The 22,525-nt window shown below is 33.9% G+C and overlaps 1 protein-coding gene and 1 pseudogene across 1 annotated transcript; both read left to right on the top strand.

Annotated features, from left to right (window-relative positions):
• Positions 1-4,685: 4,685 nt before the first annotated feature.
• Positions 4,686-6,043, top strand: LOC145126907 (receptor-like protein kinase FERONIA pseudogene; annotated as a pseudogene).
• An 86-nt stretch (positions 6,044-6,129) lies between these two features.
• LOC145126906 (serine/threonine-protein kinase BIK1-like) lies at positions 6,130-20,659 on the top strand. Its single transcript, XM_079062185.1, has 5 exons — positions 6,130-6,390; positions 6,543-6,678; positions 6,758-6,900; positions 20,157-20,243; positions 20,375-20,659. Exons 1-5 carry the CDS (start codon positions 6,130-6,132, stop codon positions 20,657-20,659), a joined length of 912 nt encoding a protein of 303 aa, XP_078918311.1.
• The last annotated feature ends 1,866 nt before the right edge of the window (positions 20,660-22,525 follow it).

Below are 22,525 nucleotides of genomic sequence, written 5' to 3'. Positions count from 1 at the left end.
TATTTTTCATAAAGTTTAAATTTCATTCACTTGTGTTGATTTGTTTTACATGTTTATCTCATTGTTTCAGTTTCTTTATAAAAATGCATTATATTTTACAACAATTAAGAAACGAAGTATAATATACACATATGAATACAATTTGTTATTCATATATGAATAACATGTGAATATAATTGTAAAAAACATGATAATCACATATGAATATAAGTGTAAAATACATGAAAATTTCAGTTTTGAATATAAGTGTAAATATATTTTTTATTTCACAATTACATTTTAATTCACGTGTAAAGAACTTATGAATAATATGTGAGTATAATAATAAAATACATTAAATTTACAGTTATGAATCTAAGTGTAAACTTAATTTTTATATGATATTAACATGTGAATACCTGAAATTTTGTATATTATAAACATATAATCACATGTGAATATATATCAATATATACATGTTAATATAAATAGATTTTCAATTATCAACATATAATATTCACATGTGAATATACAATACAATTACCAAATGTGAATATACTATATGATATTTACATGTGAATATGCCTTCACATATAAATTAATTCATATATGATTAATAGTAACATTCATATACGCATAAATTATAATTATTAATATGTTTTATATGTATTTACATGTTAATCATGAGAAAAAGACACATTGGTTTGTGAATTATTTTTATATAGTGTAAATATATTATGTTACATATAAATTCAACATTATACTAGGATAGACTACATATATCGGTTAATGAAAACCTTTCACATGTGAATATAACATGATAAAAATTGATAAATTACAAAATTATACAACATTCACGAGTGAAGTTAACTATATTGTCTTCACTTAATAATGACTTCTCTTTTTGACTAGCCAACCACCGCCCTTGTGACATGAACTAATCATTGATGAAATGTTATTCATGTCTTGAAGTATAACATTTTTTTATTCAATTAAGTCCCAAAAACCGGTAATCGTATTCAATTTAACCCTTTTACTCGGTTAACAGGTCATCCAACTTTCAAAAATTACACTTTTGGCCTAGATTTCAAATTATCACAAATTTGGTCCATAATTTACACTTTTGGCCCATATTTTAAATTTTACTACAAATTTGGTAAAAAATTTACCCTTTTGGCCTAGATTTCAGAATTTTATTATAAATTCATCCTAACTTTAGTTTTTTTTACAATACTTTTTCTCAAAAAAAAAAAAAATTCGAATATGTTTTTTCTTTATAAAATCAAATTTATACAAATATATATATATATATATATATATATATATATATATATATATATTCACATAAAAAATCTTATATTTTCTATATAAAAGCTTTTTTTAATACTTTTTTGTATACGAAAAACCTATTTATTGAAATTGGTATTTATTAAGTATATAAATTTATACAAATCCATTTTTATAATATATATATATATATATATATATATATATATATATATATATATATATATATATATATATATATACATACAAACACGTATTTTACAAAAAAAAATGTATACAAACATCTATTTTATTATAGGTACATTTTGAAAAAACATATTTATATGCACCCAAATAAGTGATTGTATACATTTCTTTTGTAAAAACATATTTATATATTTTTTTTATAAACACATTTGTATTCAAACACGTTTATATATAAAATGTATACAATGCACATATTTTATAAAAATATATTCGAACAAGTTTTTATAAACAAATGTATACACACATGTATTTATAAAAAAATACATACAAACATGCTTTTGATAAAAATCAACAATTGAGAAGTTAATTATCAACAATTAAATTATCCTTTTAAATGTACACTCTAAATAATAGTTATATAAGAATTAATACCATAAAATAATAACTCATATTCAAAATTCAAAAGGAATTTCGATCACAGATAAAAAATGTGCGTTTTCAAATTAGAAAACAAAATTTATTGTCATACAACTTTTTTTTTCAACTCATATAACGTTATATTTTTTTGTTTTAAACCCAAAATAATCTATCAAAATGGGTTAATTTCCAATTTATAAGTTACCATCTTCTAAAGCAAATTAGATTTCACTGTTAGGGGAATACCTTTTCATTACCTTCGTGCAAAAGTTGGGTGCCCAATCATACATGTTACAGAATAGAAATAATACTGAAATAAATCATTCGCATCCATCGCTTGGCGCGGGTAAAAGGCTTTTGTTTGTGTGTGTGTGTGTGTGTATATATATATATATATATATATATATATATATATATATATATATATATATATATATATATATATATAGAGGTAGGTTCAAATGTTTCTCACATCTATTGTGTGCTAGATTGCACCAATAAGAATTTAGTAATAATTATATGTATATTAAATGCTATCCGTACTTATAACTCATTTTTATGGAAACTAATTAAATTCGTCATTAATGTCAACAATAATATTTTTTCAGAATGAATTCATATTTAGAAGAATGAGATTGTATTCCAGCAGAATGAGAGTGTATTCTAGTAGAATACACTCTTGTTCTTCATATTCCATGCAACTTTATTGTATTGTAAGTGAGTGAGTCCTGAAGCAAAATACGAACTCATATATAAAAACCTAGATGCGAATTCATTCTCAAAGAATATTATTGCTGACATTAATAACAAATTTAATTAGTTTCCATAAAAAGAGAATTATAATTATGGATATCATTTAATATACATATAATTATGGAAATCATTTCATATTTATATTTATTTAATTAAATAATTATTTAATTTACTAAATTCCTATTGGTGCATTCTAGCACACAATAAATGTAAGAAACAAAATAACCTAGCCATATATATATATATATATATATATATATATATATATATATATATATATATATATATATATATATATATATATATATACACACACACACACGTTACTATGAAATAGTTTTTTTTTGTTTTTTTTTTGTAAAATGTGTTTATATATATATATATATATATATATATATATATATATATATATATATATATATATATATATATATATAAACGGATTTTTATATATTTATGTACTTAATAAATACATTTTTTTATAAATAGGTATTTTGTATACAAAAAAGTTCTTAAAAAAAGTTCTTATATACAAAACTTAAGAATTTTTTATGTGAAACTATGTTTTTTTTTTGTATAAATTTGATTTTTTTAAATAAAAAACATATTCAAATTTTTTTTTGAGAAAAAAATTTGTAAAAAAACTAAAGTTAGGATGAATTCATAACAAAGTTCTGAAATCTAGGTTAAAAGTGTAAATTTTGGACCAAATTTATAATAAATTTTAAAATCTGGGCAAAAAGTGTAAATTTTGGACCAAGTTTGTAAAAAGTTTTGAAATTTGGGCCAAAAGTGTAATTTTTAAAAGTTGGATGGCTGTTGACCGTGTAAAATGGTTAAATTGAATACGATTAACGGTTTTTGGAACTTAATTGAATAAAAAAAAAGATATAAGGACTAAATTAATTATAAGGTCAATATATAAAGATTTTTTTACAGTTTTTCCAAATAACTTTTGTTATCTTAAAAATGTTTTATTTAACTTGGAATTTCCGCATCTCAATTTATTAAGCGTAAAGAAAATGTGTAATTGGTTTTGAAAAGTGGGGGATGTCTCAGTTTAAAAAAAAATCAAGATTTTCAAAATACACTAGTTTTTGTTTTAGTTGAGACACTATGTTTTACAATTTATTTCAATGTTGACTATTTACCCGCTTATCCAGTTGTTAGCTGGCGTGACAATTTTTGATGACGTGGCAACTTACATGGCACTCTGATGTGAGGATTTTTGATGACATAACATTATAAGTGTCAAAATTGAAAAAAAAAAAGCTACATATAATGGCTTTTGTGATAATCATCCAAAATATAGTGATTTTTGTACAATTTCGTAGAAAACAGAAAAATAAAACAATGTTAAAATCAATATTTTGTGTAAATTTAATATTTTTTATGGAATTATGTCCTCTTAAAAAATCACAAACTCCAGCTTGTTATTTGACTTTTTTTCACGAGTATAAATTACATACAAATCCAAACAATTTTAAAAATAATAAAAGATATTTTTTTATCGGCTCATAAACTAAAGCTAATATTGACAAATCACAATCACCCTACGTGAAGCTACGTTTATCACGGCATGCAGATGGTGAAATCGTGGATTAAATGGGTAATTAAATGGTTTAGGGTTTTGGTAGGGATTGTTTGCGGACGGCATTCTTGTCGTTAGGGATGGTTCCTGTGGAATTTACAAAGTGATTTGGGGAAAACGTACCTAAATGGGTGATAATTGTTTGTCCTCTCTAAATACAAGACCACCACTGAGGTGAAGAAGCAAAAACGATCTTTCATTAATTAGAGCATAATTATTGAGTTGATTAAAAAGGGAGAACAACCAATTACGCCTTTTTCTTCTGTAATTCTGTTGACTTTCACTCCCTCGATCGACCTTTTCATTCTTTTGGCCATTCTTTCACATGTTGAGGCTATTCCTTGAAAATGTCATCGTCCCTCCTACCAGTTGCAAAACAATTTTTAACAGCTGGTTATTTATATCCGATCCTAGCTCCCTGTTAGATTCTTCACAGAAACTTTAGTACAGATATTGGAAACTGGCCAAGATCATGTCCTCTGGAACAGCCAAGGGTGACAGATTGTTATTAACTTCAGTACAACCATGTGTCCACTTTTCTCTAGCAGAGATTCAATCCGCAACCAAAGACTATGATAATAAACTGATCATTGGACAAGGAGGATTCGGAAAGGTGTACAAGGGTAATATTTGTATAGAAGAGACTAGTCATGTTGTGGCCATCAAACGGTTGGATTCTAAATCTAATCAAGGGGCACCAGAGTTTAGGGCCGAAATTCATATGCTTTCTAAGTTGCGCCATTGTCATTTGGTGTCTCTGATTGGCTTTTGTGATGATAACAATGAAATGATCCTTGTTTATGAGTATATGCCCCGTGGAACCCTCTACCATCATTTACACAAAGCAGAGACTCCTTTAAATTGGGTGCAAAGACTGAAGATAGCCATTGGTGCTGGCCGTGGATTGGATTACCTTCACACTGGTGTTGGTACCCAACACGGAGTGATACATCGTGATGTGAAGAGCTCGAACATTCTTTTGAATGAGAACTGGGATGCTATGATATCAGACTTTGGGTTGTCCAAAATTGGACCAACCAATCAATCATCATCTTATGTTGATGCAAGTGTTAAAGGCACATTCGGGTATCTGGATCCAGAGTATTTCTATACCAGAAAGCTGACAAGGAAAACAGATGTGTATGCATTTGGGGTTGTGTTGTTTGAATTGCTATCAGGGAGGCTTGCAGTTGATGAACGCAATGGTGACGAGCAATGTAGTTTGGTAAGATGGGCTCAAAAGTGTGTGAAAGAACGAAAATTAGATCAAATGGTTGATCCTAATATCAAGGGAACAATTTTTCCCAAATGTTTAAAACGGTTTGCACAAATTGCATACCGTTGTTTGCTTAGTGTTCTAAAGGAACGTCCAACCATCGCTGAGGTTGTGGTCTCACTTCAGGCTTTACTTGTACTACAACAGAGACATGAAAATTCAGCTGAACCATCAAGCATAACTGGATTCACTTGGAAGATTCATAAGTATCTTGTTTCAGCAACTAAGCAGAACTCTGGTATATATACAGAACCTTTTCATTAGTGTTCAATATGTATATACGTGTCTTCACACTTCATAGTTGTGACCATTTAACGGTCTTAAAAGTAAAAGTATTACATGCAGAACACCCACACATAATTTTAACTTTTGTGCTCCTCCATAGCGTTTTACATTAGTCCATTTGCAGAAGTTGATAATGGTTTGACTTTCTTTCTCTCTTCCCTGTATCTAAATGCAACAATGTTGCTTTGTCATATAAGAATGCAACAGATATCTGCCATATATAGATATAATTGCAAATCTTTTACTTTCGATCTTGTAGTTGTAGGTAATTGTTACTAACTATGTTAGCTTTTGACCTTTTTCATCCATTACCCAAGACCAAAGTGGCACAAGTTCATCAAAGAGCCATGTAAACATGAATCAGGGCTCTTCAACTAACAAGGATGGCAACAATCAGGGTGAAATGCGTCGTCATCCTTGGGAATCGGTGGTTACAGATCTTAAATGTTTCACGTATTATGACCTGAGACGTGCTACTGAGAACTTGGGAGATGACAAGAGGTATCTGAATGTTTACAAAGGTTGGATCGATAAAACAACATATTCTCCCACAGAAGATAATACCGGATTGGCGATTGCTGTTAAGAGAATTGATTTCTACAAAACTGCATGCTGGGTAAAGTATCTTGTTATTACCCTCTCTTTTTGTATCTTATTGGCGCGAAAACCCAAATTAACTTCTGTTCAAATACAAATTATGTGGTACCATTGCACGTATCTCTTTCATGGAACAACAACATTGTGAAATATGATCACTTTTGAATGAAGTTGCATTTGAAAGAATTTAGGCACCCCAACCTTGAAAAGCTCATAGGATATTGCTTCGAAGACCAACTAGGCAAACAATTGTTCCTTGTGTATGAATTCATGCCTAACGGAAACTTTAATGATCTCCTGAATAGTGGTAAGCAACATAAATAACTCCATGAATAAATAAAATTTTCAAAATAGTACAAATTTATCTTATATTTGATGGGATGTAGGTGTGGTATCACGACTTCCGTTGGTTATAAAGGTGAAAATAGCAGTTGGAATTGCCCGAGGGCTTGTTTTCTTGCACAAGACACAAAATGAATTTAATGTCTTTGAGTCTCGGCTTGACAGACACATGATATTACTGGATGAGGTATATATGAGCTATTTTCACTATAGGCATTGGAAATTTTATTTTAGTATGTTTTCATGTGAATCCCATGTTCAATTATTAAACTAGACTTAGGATTTATTAATAAATGAATGGCAGTTAATGTCGTTATGTTATATGCAGTTAATATTAGTTAATCCAGAAAATAAAGACCAATTTAAAGCAGTGGGGGAAGCAGAAACTTTAATAGGGGGTGGCACAAAAAAAATCCTGATAAAAGATAGTGAAGTAGTTTTTTTTTTTAATATATATTTTTATTTAAGGTTTCATTAGATATAACAAAACTAGCACAAAAGTCTTACATTTTAAAGTTGACTTCTTCATTTACCCATTTTCTGAAAACAATCTATTACTCGTTCGATCTTAAAATTCATAAGTGTTTTTTTTTCTACACTACAAATAAAAGCATCGTTCGAAAAATCATTACCAATTTTATTACACAAGTCGGTCTTCAAGAGCTTCATTGCGAAAAAAAAACATATTTCAACAACTTTGGTTGCGACGGGCAAAACCAAAGTAAACTTTAATAACCTATAAACAAGAAAAAGAATGATGTTTTCCGGTTTCCACCATCAAAAGAGAAAGGTCTTTAATGCCCTTCAAATTAGAAAATCTCACTACAAACACAATTAAAGATTTAAAATTTACAATTGAAGATTTAAACCTAATTTCACCAACAACATAACAAGTAAACGGATAATTAGCTAATTTTAGGCTTTCAATTTGAATATCAAAATTAAACTAAAGTAATAAAAATGGATTTTAAATTATTAAATGAAATTTATTAATTAATCAATGGGCTATTTATTCTATTTAGTGAGCTATCAAACTGTTAAATGGATTTAAATTTATCCCTCTATACGAGCATCATAAATTTGATGGTATTGAATTGTTGTTTTCTTCTCATCATCGACAGATCCCATAATGGGATTAAAAAGATACAAAGTTCCTAAACTATAGGAAAAGAAAACGGATAAAGCTAATCTAATCTATCTAGCTCAACATGATAAAAGTTATCAAGAAACTTAAATTTTAAACATAAATTAAATATTATCTAATACTCCCCCTCAAGATGGAGCATGTAAATTAATGATGCCCATCTTGCCAAGTAGGTAGAGAAGATGTTGAGCTCCAAGTCCTTTAGTTAAAATGTCGGCCACTTGTTGTCTGCTGTCGATCTTCATAGGGATGATTTCTTTTGAAAGAACTCTTTCTCGAACAAAAAAACAATCCATCTCCACGTATTTGGTGCGTTCATGAAACACTGGATTATTTGCTATATGCCTAGCCGCCTGGTTATCACAAAACAAAGGAGTCGAGTCTTGTATGTTGACTCGAAGATCTTGAAGTAACCAACGAAGCCAAAGAATTTCACTCACAGTAGATGCCATGGCACGATATTCAGCCTCAGCCGATGAGCGAGAAACAGCAGATTGCTTCTTAGTCTTCCACGAAACCGGTGCACCTCCAAACATTATGAAGTACCCAGTCCTCGAACGCCTAGTATAAGGACATCCCAACCAATCTGAATCACAAAAGGCTGTTAGACTGAGATCACCGCTTTTAGGCAAGAGGACACCTTGCCCCGCTGTTCCCTTTAAGTAACGCAAGACCCTTGTTAAGGCATCCAAGTGGTTTTGCCTTGGATCTGAAACAAACTGACTGAGGACATTAACTGAATAGGTAACATCTGGACGAGTAGCCTGAAGATATAGTAATCTTCCAACAAGACGTCTATACTGAGTAGCATCCACTGGTTTTTCCTTTTCTCCTTTATCAAGCTTCAAATTTTGCTCAATGGGAAAAGACCTTGGCTTGCATCCTAACATCCCACTGTCTTTAAGAATATCTAAGACATACTTTCTTTGACTTAAAACTAACCCATCTTTCATTCGTGCCACTTCAATTCCAAGAAAGTATTTCAACTCTCCTAGATCTTTTATAGTAAAAGCTTCATGCAACAAGTCTTTTGTTCGTTGAATTTGTTGTAGATCATTCCCCACAAGGATAACATCATCAACATACACCAACAGAGCTAAATAAACACCATTTTTATTCCATAAGAACAAGGAGTGATCTGCTTTGGATTGCATAAAGTCAAGGCTAAGAAGAAACTTGGTAAGCTTATGGTACCAATTTCTTGAAGCCTGTTTGATCCCATAAATAGACTTTTTAAGGCGACAGACCCGATCATCACCTTTAACTGAAAATCCCTCAGGAATCTTCATGTACACTTCTTCCTCCAAATCGCCGTGCAAAAAGGCATTGTTGACATCTAACTGGTGAATGAACCAGTTCTTCTTGACTGCCACTGCTAAAAGTGTACGAACGGTGACAAGCTTCGCCACTGGAGCAAACGTATCATGATAGTCAACACCCTCCATTTGAGTAAAACCTTTCGCCACAAGTCTAGCTTTATACCTTTCCACAGTGCCATCGGGTTTGAATTTTATTTTATAGATCCATTTCGAATCTATGGCTCGTTTTCCTTCTGGCAACATCGTTATCTCCCATGTGTCATTTTATTCAAGAGCCGTTACTTCATTTTTCATTGCAACACGCCATTTCTCATCCTTTGAAGCCTGACTAAAAGATGTTGGCTCACTATGTGAAGTAATGGCCACTAAAAAAGCTTTGTGATTGTGAGTAAAATTATTATAAGACACGAAATTGGAAATAAGGTGTACCGTAGAAGTTTCTTGATTGGAATCGGGTGCATCGTGACTGACGGAAGGGGGTAGCTTTACTTGTAAATCTTTAAATTTGGCAGGCTGAAATTTTGTGCGAGTGCTCCGAGTTCGATTTTCTGAATTTTGTGGTTCAACGAGGTCATCAAAATAAGGTTGATGGATTGGCTGTTCAGTCGGACTCGTGACAGGCTGAAACATTGGGCCATCATTATTCACTGGACCAGAATCATTGTCCACATCGGTTTGAGGTGGACTCCCAAAAACGGCGCTTGGGCTCTCGGTATTAATTGAATCACTAGCGGAAGTCTGATCACTTTGGGCTAAAAATTCAGTGGGCTCATTAATTGTTTCAGCGGACCCACCATCAAATATTTGGGTTTCATGATCGTGGGTCATGTCATCAAAAACCTTAGATGGAATTTCATCCAGCTCGTCATTTTCTACAATTATTTCTTTGAATGGGAATATATTTTCACGAAATATAACATCTCGGCTAATGACTATTTTCTTTTCTTTTATATCAAAAATTTTGTAACCTTTTGTTCCCGAGGGGTAGCCTAAGAAAATACCCGGTTTCCCTCTTTCTTCAAATTTATCACCTTTAGTGTTCATGTTTTTGTGATAAGTCAAACATCCAAAAAAATTCATGTGATCATATTTTGGTTTCTCGTTCCAAATTAATTCATAGGGAGTTTTGTTGTCTATTACCTTTGATGGGAGCCGATTGATTATGTAGGCTGCTGTCAAAATGCATTCTCCCCAAAATCTTTTTGGTATGCTTGCTTGAAAACGGATAGCTCTAGCTGTTTCAAGCAGATGACGATGTTTTCTCTCAACAACGCCATTTTGTTGAGGCGTGTGAGGGCATGAAGTCTCTAATAAAATCCCTTCTTTACTATAAAAATCGCGCATTAAATTTGAAGTAAATTCTCCGCCATTATCGCATCTAATTTTCTTAATGTTTTTCTCAAATTGATTCTTAACCATTTTATGAAAATCAATAAGACATTTACTTGCTTCGTTTTTGTGTTTTATGAGAAAAACCCATACTGCTCTACTATGATCATCAACAATTGTGAGAAAATAATTTGCCTTTGTGTAAGACGGTACATGATAACCACCCCATATGTCACAGTGTATAAGATCAAATGCAAATTTACTTTTATTATTACTAACGGGAAATGGGTTTCTAATAAGTTTGGCTCTGGCACACGAATCACAAGTCTTATTGCAAAATTCAATTGAACTACTTTTAAGAAAATCAACATTTGAAAGCTTTCCCTTCGAGGCATGGCCTAACCTTTTGTGCCAAGTTCTTGTAGTTGTCGACATAGCTCGTCTATCTTTATTTGACCTCATCCGGTAAAGCCCCCCTTCCCGTCTACCCGCTCCAATCAAGTTCTTCTTGTAGAGGGCCTGCATGACACAAAAGTCGGGAAAAAAGGTTATAGCATACTGTAGGTCTTTTGTCATGCGACTTACCGAAAGTAAGTTGCATTTGAAATCCGGTACACAAAGAACTCCATCTAATTTTACTCCCCCTGGGAGTATACTTTCACCTTTGCCTTTGACAGGAATAGAATCACCATTGGGTATGACCACTGGTGATTCAAAAGGAGTGTTGGTTTTATTTTTAAGAAGACTAGGAATATAAGCTATATGCTCAGTACAACCTGAATCGATGACCCAGTCCTCTTCATTACTTGATTTACCTGCCATGTTCGCACTTCGTACCGGAGTTTCTTTTTCGTCGTTTGCAGAATGGCGCACAAACATTTGATATTGGTCTTTTGTTAAATCTGGGATTGGGCTAGAGTCTGTATCTGCAAATGCAACCGTGGACTTCCCTTTTTCAGTCTTCTTGTTGGGCCACCAGTCTGGGTAGCCCACCAGTTTAAAACAACCATCGTGTTTATGCCCTGAGCGATTACAATGAGTACAGTAATCGTTCTCCTTCTTCTCTTTCTGGATCTTCCAGTTGTTCTTCTGATTGAAAGTCGGATTTTTCCCATGACTGGTCTTGAATGCTGCAGCCTCCGGCGCCGATCTGCTTTCACCGGAAATAGATCTCTGTCTCTCGTCCTCTGCAACCAGGTGGTACACCGCTCCCAAGGATGGAATCGGTTTGGTCGCTAGAATCTGGGTTCTAATTACGTTGAAATCAGAGTCGAGCCCCATTAGAAATTGATAAAGGCGCTCCTTTTCTTGGTACTCTAGCATCCTTTTCCCGTTTTCGCAGGTACAATTCTTGCAGGTGCACACCGGAAGTGGCAAGATCGACGACGCCTCATCCCATAAGGACCTCAGATTGGTGTAGTAAGTTGAGACAGTCGTTCCGTTTTGTCGAGCAGCGGATATTTTTGTCTCAATTCGTACGCCCTTGGTGAGCTTTCTTTGCCAAATCTCTCGTGCAAATCCTTCCACATCTGTGAGGCAGTCGTAGAATATTTGACACTATCCCGTATCGTTTTCTCCATTGCGGTGGCAAGCCAGCCTTTCACCATGGCATCGCACCGCATCCACGGCATGTATTCGGGAGTCCCCTTTTCTGGTTTTGCAAGAGTTCCATCAACAAACTCTATTTTGTTCTTTGCAAACAGGAAATTTTGCATCTCTTGTGCCCAATCGGCATAATTGGAATCTGTGAGGATGTCGTTGACATGTAGTTGTTTTGGTACGTCAGATGGATGCAGATAATAGGGAGAATTGTGATCGATGGGGTTGCTGGAGCTTCCTCCTTCTGTCTTCTTTTCGCCTGACATCGATTAAGATACAGGTGATGTTGTTTTGCTGTTTTGTTGTGTTTTAGAATTTCTTGAACCGCTCTGATACCATCATAAATTTGATGGTATTGAATTGTTGTTTTCTTCTCATCATCGACAGATCCCATAATGGGATTAAAAAGATACAAAGTTCCTAAACTATAGGAAAAGAAAACGGATAAAGCTAATCTAATCTATCTAGCTCAACATGATAAAAGTTATCAAGAAACTTAAATTTTAAACATAAATTAAATATTATCTAATAGAGCATAATTGATTTCGCTGTGAACACTTTGTAATATATAATACATATATCTAAAAATATCAAATTTTTCTATACAAGTTGGGAGATAATCAGATAATGAGGGTACCAACTGATTAGTTCCGCCATTGACTTGAAGGGTTGTAATGGTTGGGATTAGGGTGTTATATATATATATATATATATATATATATATATATATATATATATATATGTGTGTGTGTGTGTGTGTGTGTGTGTGTGTGTGTGTGTGCACGCACAAAGAAATTCTCCTATAATCTTCTTGTCATTAATATTTTCTCCAACATAGTCGCATCAAAGCTTTGGGTTCTAGTTTGGAATACAAAGGAAAGAGAAAGCTTTTGATGAAAAATTAGAATCAATAGATGAGATTGTGATGAACAATTGAAAGTTGGAAGAAACTGAAAATTCACATCACAACTATTTATATACAGGGAAGAAATAGCCTAAACTAGGAAAGAGATAATCTACTCTAATTACAGAATTAAGGTCTAAAAATACATCTAATATAATGGCAATTAGAGAGCTAATTTAGGCTAATATACAACTCTTAAATATAGCAGTCAACAGCTGTATAAGGTACAACTGTAATATTTCCAACACCTACCCTCAAGTTGGTGAATGTAATCAATCATTCCCAACTTGGATACATTTGACTTAAAACTTATTCTCAACAGTGGTTTTGTCAGAATATCGGCTTCTTGATCGGTTGAGGGAACATATGAGAGCTTTATCTTTCCACTTTCAATCTCCGAGTTGATGAAATTCCTATCAATATGGACATGTTTCATACGATGATGTTGTATAGGATTATGAACATTTGCAATCGTTGGTTGACTATCACTATAGAGGTGTAGTTGACCATTAACATGAATTTTCATTTCTATTAATAATCTGTACAACCATATTAACTCACAAATTCCTTGTGCAATAGCACGATACTCTGCTTTAGTACTACTTCTTGACACGACTGATTGCTTTTTGCTTCTCCAAGTGACTACATTTCCCCAAAACTTGGTATAGTACCCTGTTGTTGATTTTCTATCTGACCAATTTGCATCAGTAAATCCCTCAATCTTTCGGTTCTCGGTTTATTTATAGAGCATTCCTTTTCCAGGTGTTCCCTTCAGATATCTAAGGATTTGATCAACTGCATTTTGATGGCGAACAGTTGGAGCGTGCATAAATTGACTTACTTGGGTAACACTATAGGCAATATCCGGCCTAGTGAGTGATAGATAAATCTGTTTTCCCACTATTCGTTGGTATCTTTCTCTATTTGTTGGAGGGTCTTCTTCAGTCAACTTTTCTTTCCGATTCTTTTCCATTGGAGTAGTTGCTGGTTGTCAACCAAGCTTTCCTGTCTCTTGTAGGAGGTCTAGGATATATTTTCTTTGTGAAACGAAGATTCCATCTTTGCTTCTAGCAATTTCCATCCCAAGAAAATATTGTAATTTTCCTAGATCCTTGACTTTGAATTCTGATTGCAGTAGCCATTTGAGGTTGTTGATTTTGTCGACATCATCTCCGGTGATTATTATGTCATCGACATATACAATCAAGATACATCGTTTTTTGTTCTTTGACTCTTTAACAAATAGAGTGTGATCTGCTTGTCCTTGGCGATATCCAAAATTCTTCATAACCTTGCTGAAATGAGTAAACCAAGCTCTGGGAGATTGCTTTAACCCATATAAAGCTTTTTTCAGTTTGCAAACTGATCCGGTTTTTTCTTTGTGCTCAAAACCAGGGGGTAGCTTCATGTACCCTCTTCTTCTGGTGTACCGTTGAAGAAAGCATTTGATACATCCATTTTATGTAATTCCCAGTCAAGATTAGCTGCGATGGATAACAATACTCTTATAGAATTTAGCTTTGCAAATGTCTGTTCATAATCGATTCCATATATGTTTGAGTATATCTTCGAGCAACCGGACGGGCTTTGTATCTCTCAATAATCCCATTCTTGCCAACTTTCACAGTAAAAATCCATTTACAACCTACTAATTTCTTTCCTTTAGGCATATCAACAACTTCCCATGTCTTGTTTTCATTTAATGCTTTTAATTCTTCAAAGACTGCTTCCTTCCATTTTAGATCCTTTAACGCTTGATGAATGTTTGAAGGAATAGTGGTGTCATCAAGTTGAGATACAAAGGCCTTGTGATTTTTAGATAACCTTTCATACGACAAGTGTTTTGAAATAGGATGTTGAGTACAAGATCTTACCCCCTTTCAGATTGCAATAGGAGCATCAAGATCATCCACTTTGGATTTTTCTTGTTGCAATTCTTGTGGAGGATCTGAAGTTGGTTCTGATGGTTGGTTTTGCTGAGTTACACGTGGTCTTCTTGAGTAGACACGTAAAGATGGTTCTTCCCCTTAAACAGGTTCCGAAATTTGAATTGGTTCCGAAATTTGAATTGGTTCAGGGATGATATTTTCAGTCACTGGAGGTATAGATGGTGATATAGACTCAGAAATAGGCAACATTGGAAGAGATATAGATGGATCCCAATGATTCTCTTCATTTAAAGTCTACCCCTAAAGAGAATCATAAGAGTAAAATGGCTGATTTTCAAGAAATGTGACATCATAAGATGTAGAGAACCTTTTTGTGTGGGGGTTGAAACATTTGTATCCTTTTTGGGTAGACGAGTAACCTATAAATACACATTTTGTTGATTTTGGATCAAGTTTTCCTCTGTTGGGACTGATATTGTGAACAAATGTTGAACACCCAAAAACTTTTGGAGAAAGAGAATTAATTACTCTGGACTCGGGAAAGGTTTTTTGAAGAACACTGATTGGTGTTTGGAATTTTAAAGGTTTTGAGGGAAGTCGATTTATTAGATAGGAAGCAGTTAGTATTGATTCTCCCCAAAAAGATTGTGGCACATGACTAGAGAACATGATTGAATGTGATACCTCTAAAAGATGTCGATTTTTAGGCTCGACAATCCCATTTTGCTAGGGAGTTGAAGCACACGAACTCTGATGTAAAATACAATTTTCTGAGAGGTATCTTCCAAACTTACTAGAGAAATATCCCCCCCCCCCCCCCCCATTGTCTATTCGAAGTATGTGAATATTGCTTTGGAATATGTTTTTTTTATCATTTTGTGATATTTTATGAACACATCCGCAACATCCGATTTGTTTTTTAGAAGAAAAACCCAACATACATGAGTATGGTTATCTATGAAGGTGATGAACCAACTCTTGACACTTTGGTCCTTGACACGAGAAGGACCTCAAATATCACTATGTATAATATGGAACGGTTTTGAGGGTTGGTATACACGAATGGGGTAGTTTCTTCGTGTTTGTTTTGCGAGAATACATGATTCACAATAAAATGAAGAAATATCTTTATTGATGAAGAGGTTTTGATACAAAAGCTTCATATGCTGAAACTTAGGATGTCCTAATAGTTTATGCCAAATGATTACATCAGAATTTAAGATACTTGATGCAGATAGTGCTAGACACGAGGTTGGAAAATGAGAATGACCAGTGTGGTAGTAGAGACCACATTGTACCTTAGCATTGCCAATCATCTTTCCCGAACGCAGATCCTGAAATACACAAAAATCACAAAGAAAAATTACTTGACAGTTTTGATCTTTTGATAATTTTCTCACAGACAGAAGATTATATTTTAAATGTGGCACGTGAAGGACTAATTTTAAGTGAAGTCCTTGAAACTTTGTATCAATCATTCCTCTAACCGGTAACACAGTGCCATTTGCCACACATACTCCAGGTTCATCACCACATGTTCTATAGTTGCTTAAGTTTCTATAATCTCCGGTCATATGATCAGAGGCACCGGTAACTCATTTAAATCTGTTTTCTTTGTTAATAGACATTTTTATGTTACCGTGATGCATAGTTGCTATTTTAGGGGCTGGTTCAGGTGCTCCAGAGCATTAAAATTCACGGAGAAGGGACTTTAGAGTCTCCATTTTTTGTGGAGTATGTTTGTTGATGTCGGAGCTTAGTGGCTGGGTTTGCTCGATTACATGAGCAGAAGGAGTTTCTCTACGCTGGCTTCGTGACTTCCAATCCTTTGGCTTTCCATGTATTTCCCAACAGGTTGCCTTCGTATGGAAAGGTTTCTTGCAATGTTCGCACCAATGACGAGCATCCTTGTTTGCCTTTTGATTTTGAGAATGAGAAGACATAAGGGTTTATCCTTGCGGTTGTTCTTCTCGAAAAATGCCCTCGTTTGATGTGAGCATAACTCTACATCGGCTTTCTTCTCTACGAACTTCAGAAAAAACTTCTCTAAGCGAAGGCAGCGGTTTGACTCCAAGAATACGCCCTCTTACTTCATCAAGATCCTTATTAAGTCCTTGAAGAAAATCAAAAACTCTGTCTTTTTCAAGCATTTGGTTATATGTGTTTCCATCATCACTGCACTTCCAAGGAATAGAATAGAATAAGTTCATATTATGCCATAAATCAACTAACCACTTGTAATACTCAGTAACCGTCATTGTTCCTTGGCAAGTGGATCTTAAGATTGAGCGAATCCTTAAACATTGAGATGTGTTTTCAAGATCTGAGTACATATCTTGGACACCTTTACAGATTTCGTGGGCGCTGCTATAGAATAAAAATGTTCTGCTGATTCGTGCCTCCATGGATTTGATAAGTAATGCCATGATAATGGAGTTTTCTGCTTCCCATTGTTGATAACCTGCATCGTCCTGTTTTGGTTGATAAGTTTCACCGGTAAGATAGCCTACTTTCCCTTTCCCTCGGATGACCAGCAAAACAGATTGATATCATTCTCAGAAATTCAACCCATTTAGTTTGTGTTGGGTGATTTGTAGAGTATGTCCGAGGTCAGGAGTAGAGAGGAGAGTGGATTTTGTTGCAGATGAAGCAGAATCGCTTGTGACATCGGAGTGGTTTCCCCCGGCCATAAATAGTTTATTTTAGAGAGAAAAAAAAGACTTAGGAAATAAAAGAGAGATGTTTGATCAGGTCCAGGACCTGCTCTGATACCATGAAACAAAAGATGAAAAACTTTTCAGTCATTTTGTTATTCACATCACAACTGTTTATATAGTTTATATACAGGGAAGAAATAACCTAAACAAGGAAAGAGATAATCTACTCTAATTATAGAATTCAGGTCTAAAAATACATCTAATATAATGGCAATTAGAGAGCTAACTTAGGCCAATATATAACTCTTAAATATAGCAGTCAACAGCTGTATAAGGTACAACTGTAATATTTCCAACAGAAACCATTTGAAATGCAGAAATATGACAACATGCTTACTGTTTGTAACAATAAGATGTTATGATCACACATCATCCAAATGAAAGTTTGATAGGTAGCTCATAAGTCTAGGTGTCCCTCCTCCTACAAGCTGGCTTTTAGGAGTAAGTTCTACACTTGAGCTTTTGGCGTGATACAGGCCTAGTATGAGATGTATTTGTATCAGTTGCTTTTAGAGCCATCCTCATCTTTCAAGGTTCCAACACTTGGAGTGGTGGCCTACGAAGTGTTGGCTTCGAGCCAAAAAGAGGGGTGTCAACCGTGACCAACGTAGCCATGACTAACAATGACTCGGAGTTGTGGTTTATAGAGTGGTGGCTTGGACCAAAAAGAGGATGCTAGTAGTAACCAACGAGGACATCGACTCTTCAAAGTGTGAGGTGTTGTTACGATCCCACATCGTCCAAGTGAAAGTTTTATTGGTGGCTTATAAATCTCGGTGTCTCTTCCTCATACAAGCTTGCTTTTTGGTAGTGAATTCTACAATGTTCTTTTCGCGTGATATGGGCCTAGTATGGGATGGGTTTGTATCATAAGACAAACGATTACGATGCCAATAACGGAACTTTTTCGGAAAGTATATTAAAAGGTGGTCGCCGGAAGATGAGCAAACAGGGGAGTGTATGGAAAGAGTGATCTATTCTTTTAGTGTATGTTTTTTTATGTAGTAGTTATATGTTATATTTAGGTATGTTAATGGTATTTATAACAGTTAGGATTAGTTATTACCAATCGCCATCCATGAAGGGTCGTGAGTCGTAATGATTGAGATGGTTGCCTATATGTGTGTGCATTATATAATTTTTGTAGGATTAAGGAAAGGTTGTTACTTCTTAGTGAAAACAACCATGTTATCATCTTCTTTAGTACAACAAAAGTTCCTGTAGAGGATGAAGTTTGAGACTAATCTCAACAAAGAGGTATCATAGCCAAAAAAAAAACAAAACAGTTTTTGGCTTTGGTTCAATTTTGAAAAATGGAGAAATAATTTAAGAGATGACCAGGGAGGAGAAAGGGATGGATGATATTTTTTAAAGAAAAAAGAAAAACCATGCTTGATGTCAAGGAGGTTTCATGGTAGAAAATTTAATGATATCCACGTAAGGCGTGGTAACCACAAGTTTGTGACTGTGGTTATGCAAAACTTCAAAAATGAAGAAGATGAAGATGGGATTATATGTGTTGTATGTCAAAAGCACAGATCGCTCCGGTTTCATGATGATCTCATGTAACTAATCCTTAGAAAAATTGCATAGAAATGATGTTTCATTGGATGTTTTTCATGTGGCTATGTTCCTGTAAAAGATGATGCTTAAGATTGATGAATGTTTGTTTGTTCTTAGTGAAGACAACTTTCAGTGTATGGTCTTTGAAGTTTGCATCTACTGTGTGGTAAAAAAAGGGGTACCTGTAGCAATAATTGACAGCAAATGAAAGATATGTTTGTGACTATGGATGGTGTTCTTCCATAGCAGCGTCAGATTTGATGCATGAAAGAATATTTAAAGAATAAATTTTTTAAGAAGTTAGGATTATGTTTGATGTTGCATAAATCTAGCTTAAGGGGGAGTGTTGAATTGAAAAGCTAGACTTAGGATTTACTAATTAATGGATGGTAGTTAAGGTGGTTATAAGTTAGGTAACTCAAGTTGGTAATATGGCAGTTAATATTAGTTAATCCAGAAAATAACCACCAACTTGTAGGGTTTGATTGGTTACCACTGTATATATTTCTGTCCATATGTCCCTTTGTAAGGTGCTGTGATTGTGATTAATAAAGTTAGTTTTGTGCACAACAAAATTATCCTCTAATCTTCTTGTCTCAATGTTTTCTCCAACATACCATATACAAAAATCCTGATGATAAAATTATTGTCTAATCTCTGTCTTTTAGCTAATGCAGTGATGCTTGATTACAAACCCTTTGTAGTTCCTCTGAACACCTTTTAGAATTGTATCAGCTCATCAGTGAGTTTAAGGTGGTGATTTGCTAAGATTTATGTACTTATCAGTAATTTCCTACAACACCAAAGAAATCCTACCCAGCTGGGTAATACCCATTTGAACTTGGGAATTCTAGGTTATCTTGAGCAAACGATTACCTGCCCTTGATGACTAACATATTTCACAACTAAACTAGTTTTCCATTTTAATTTAAACACCCTTCTCTTGTTTGATCTGAATTCATGGAATATAAATTTGCAGGATTTTACTGCAAAGCTTTCAGGTTATGACATTACTAAGTTAGCACGTGGTCGCTATCCTCGAAGTATCAATCCTCCTGAAGATCTAGTGTATGCTCCTTGGGTTGGTAAGTTACTTCAACCTGTCTCCATCATCTACCCCCACCCCGGGTCAGTCCCTGTTGCATTTTTGCTTGTGGTGATGCAATCACATGTCTGACAAAATTCACTTTTTCAGAGCTCTCTCAACTACAAAGCAATCTCTCGGGTTTTACAGTGGTATTTGCAGAGTTGCTAACAGGGAAACGAATATATGATGATGATGAATTCCAAAAGATTGATGATTTACTTATGCAACATGGAAAAACCTCCTTGGTTGATGTTTCCCAATCATGTTTCAGAATCTGCAATGAGGTACATTCAGAATCGAAGATGCTAAGAATCTTGAAGGAGTATGAGCACTGTATTCCACTTTGTCGGAGTGAGGAATTCACAACAGCAGCTACTGAGAGCTATATACCATAAACAACTTGTAGTTAAAACGATTTTATTTGCCTACATTGTTGCATGAATATATGTATTGTATACATAATGCAAACTAGTTCAGTGGACCACCCAAATATGAAGCTTTTTGCTTGAAAAGTTGATAATTCATGCTACATTATTTGGCTACATCGAGTAACTCTGTTGGAGAGAAGGAAGATACGATCCATGATCGACTTTCTAGATTGGTTTGGATCAACAGATGCAAATTAAAACAATTAAAATTCTCAGCTGATCTGGTTCATTCTAGAACTTAGGGTAGTTCCGTCTAGAAGAAAGAGATTCTATCAAGGGAGACATGTTTTACAGATTGTTTGATTGGATGTTACCTTAGCTGCTTTGGTCAGTGCTGCGGGACCTCTAAGCAGGTGTTGCTATGAAAAGCGATATAGAGCGAGTAATCAAGACTTTGCAGAAAGATCTGCACTTCCCTTTTACAACATACAAGGAAAGGGGGATTTTTTATTCTTGTCTCCGCCTTATGTTATACTTTTGTCAAGTTTTTGTAACAGGATACCTTTAGAAATAGACCAATTAGTGGAGAAGTTGGTCATATTTACTTCAGCTTATGACCAATATATTATACATGGAATTCGAAAAAGAAAAAATATGTATAAAAGAAGGAAAAAATATGTGCAAAAGTGAAATATGTGAGGAAACAAGATCAAGTTGGTCCTTTTATGAGTGGAACATTTTATTAATCACAGCTTGACACATGTAAGATATTGTTGGATGAGGTACACTTGAGCTCTTTCACTATACGCATTAAAAATTGATGATCTAGTATAATTCATTGATTCCACTTTACAATGAATCCCATACACAAAAAATCTAGATGGTAATATATTAACTTGTTTGTGTCTTGTATATAATTATATATTTCTATCATACATGGAACTTAGGTTATCCTAAGCAAGTCTTTACCACTTGAACATCACATGCCTTTCATGAATAACATATTTCAGCATTAAGCTATTTTTTCTAATTATATATTAACGCCCCTTGCTGATTTTACTTGTACGCATGAAATATAATTTTGCAGGATTTTACAGCAAAACTTTCAGGTTATGATATAACTAACTTAATACATGGTACATATCCTGCAAAAACTCGGTGTCCTCATAATCTTGACATTGGCGACTTATCCTGGGTGTGGTAAGTTACTTCATCCTGTCTCCCATACATAACTTCCTCCCAGTCAGTCCTTGCGGTGATACAACTGGATATATATATATATATATATATATATATATATATATATATATATATATATATATATATATATATATATATATATATATATATCTGACCACAAATCACATTCTCAGAGCCCTTGGAACTATAGAGCGATCTCACAGGTTTTGAAGTGGTATTTGCGGAGTTGCTAACAGGGAAAAAAATACCTAATCAAATTGAATTCCAATAGAGTTGTTATCAATGGTTTAAGCAACATGGAAAACGGTCTGTGGTTGATATTGCAAACAAATTTTTTCAAATCTGAAATGAGGTGGATTCAGAATCAAGGATGCTAAGAATCTTGGAGAAGAATGCTAAACGGGGCCAGTCCAAATATATTTTCAGCAGGGAGTGCAAAAAAAACCCATTAAAGATGTAATTAATAAAAAAACACTTAATTATTATAGTCTTTATTCAAATTATCATCATGATATGTCAAATTAATATCATGATCATTCAAACTATGATCATGCTCATCCATTGTTATCGTCATGTGTAAAACCCCAACACTAAAATTACCATAAAGCCAAACATGTTACATGCATATTCATAATTATAATTCACATTAGCGGTCTAAATACAAAAGCATGGATACAAACCAACTAAAAGGGT

The sequence above is a fragment of the Lactuca virosa genome, chromosome 7, assembly GCF_052849685.1.
Source record: "Lactuca virosa cultivar CGN04683 chromosome 7, Lactuca_virosa_CGN04683_v6, whole genome shotgun sequence".
NCBI lineage: Eukaryota > Viridiplantae > Streptophyta > Magnoliopsida > Asterales > Asteraceae > Lactuca > Lactuca virosa.
Note: the sequence above shows the minus strand (reverse complement) of the source record. Positions and strands in the feature narration are given on the sequence as shown.

Bases quoted from the DNA above. Each gene is read 5' to 3' on its own strand.
- LOC145126906 (XM_079062185.1), top strand. From the start codon at position 6,130: ATGAATCAGGGCTCTTCAACTAACAAGGATGGCAACAATCAGGGTGAA. The intron at 6,679-6,757 runs GTAAGCAACATA...GATGGGATGTAG, and splicing joins TAATGATCTCCTGAATAGTG to GTGTGGTATCACGACTTCCG. The intron at 6,901-20,156 runs GTATATATGAGC...ATAAATTTGCAG, and splicing joins ACATGATATTACTGGATGAG to GATTTTACTGCAAAGCTTTC.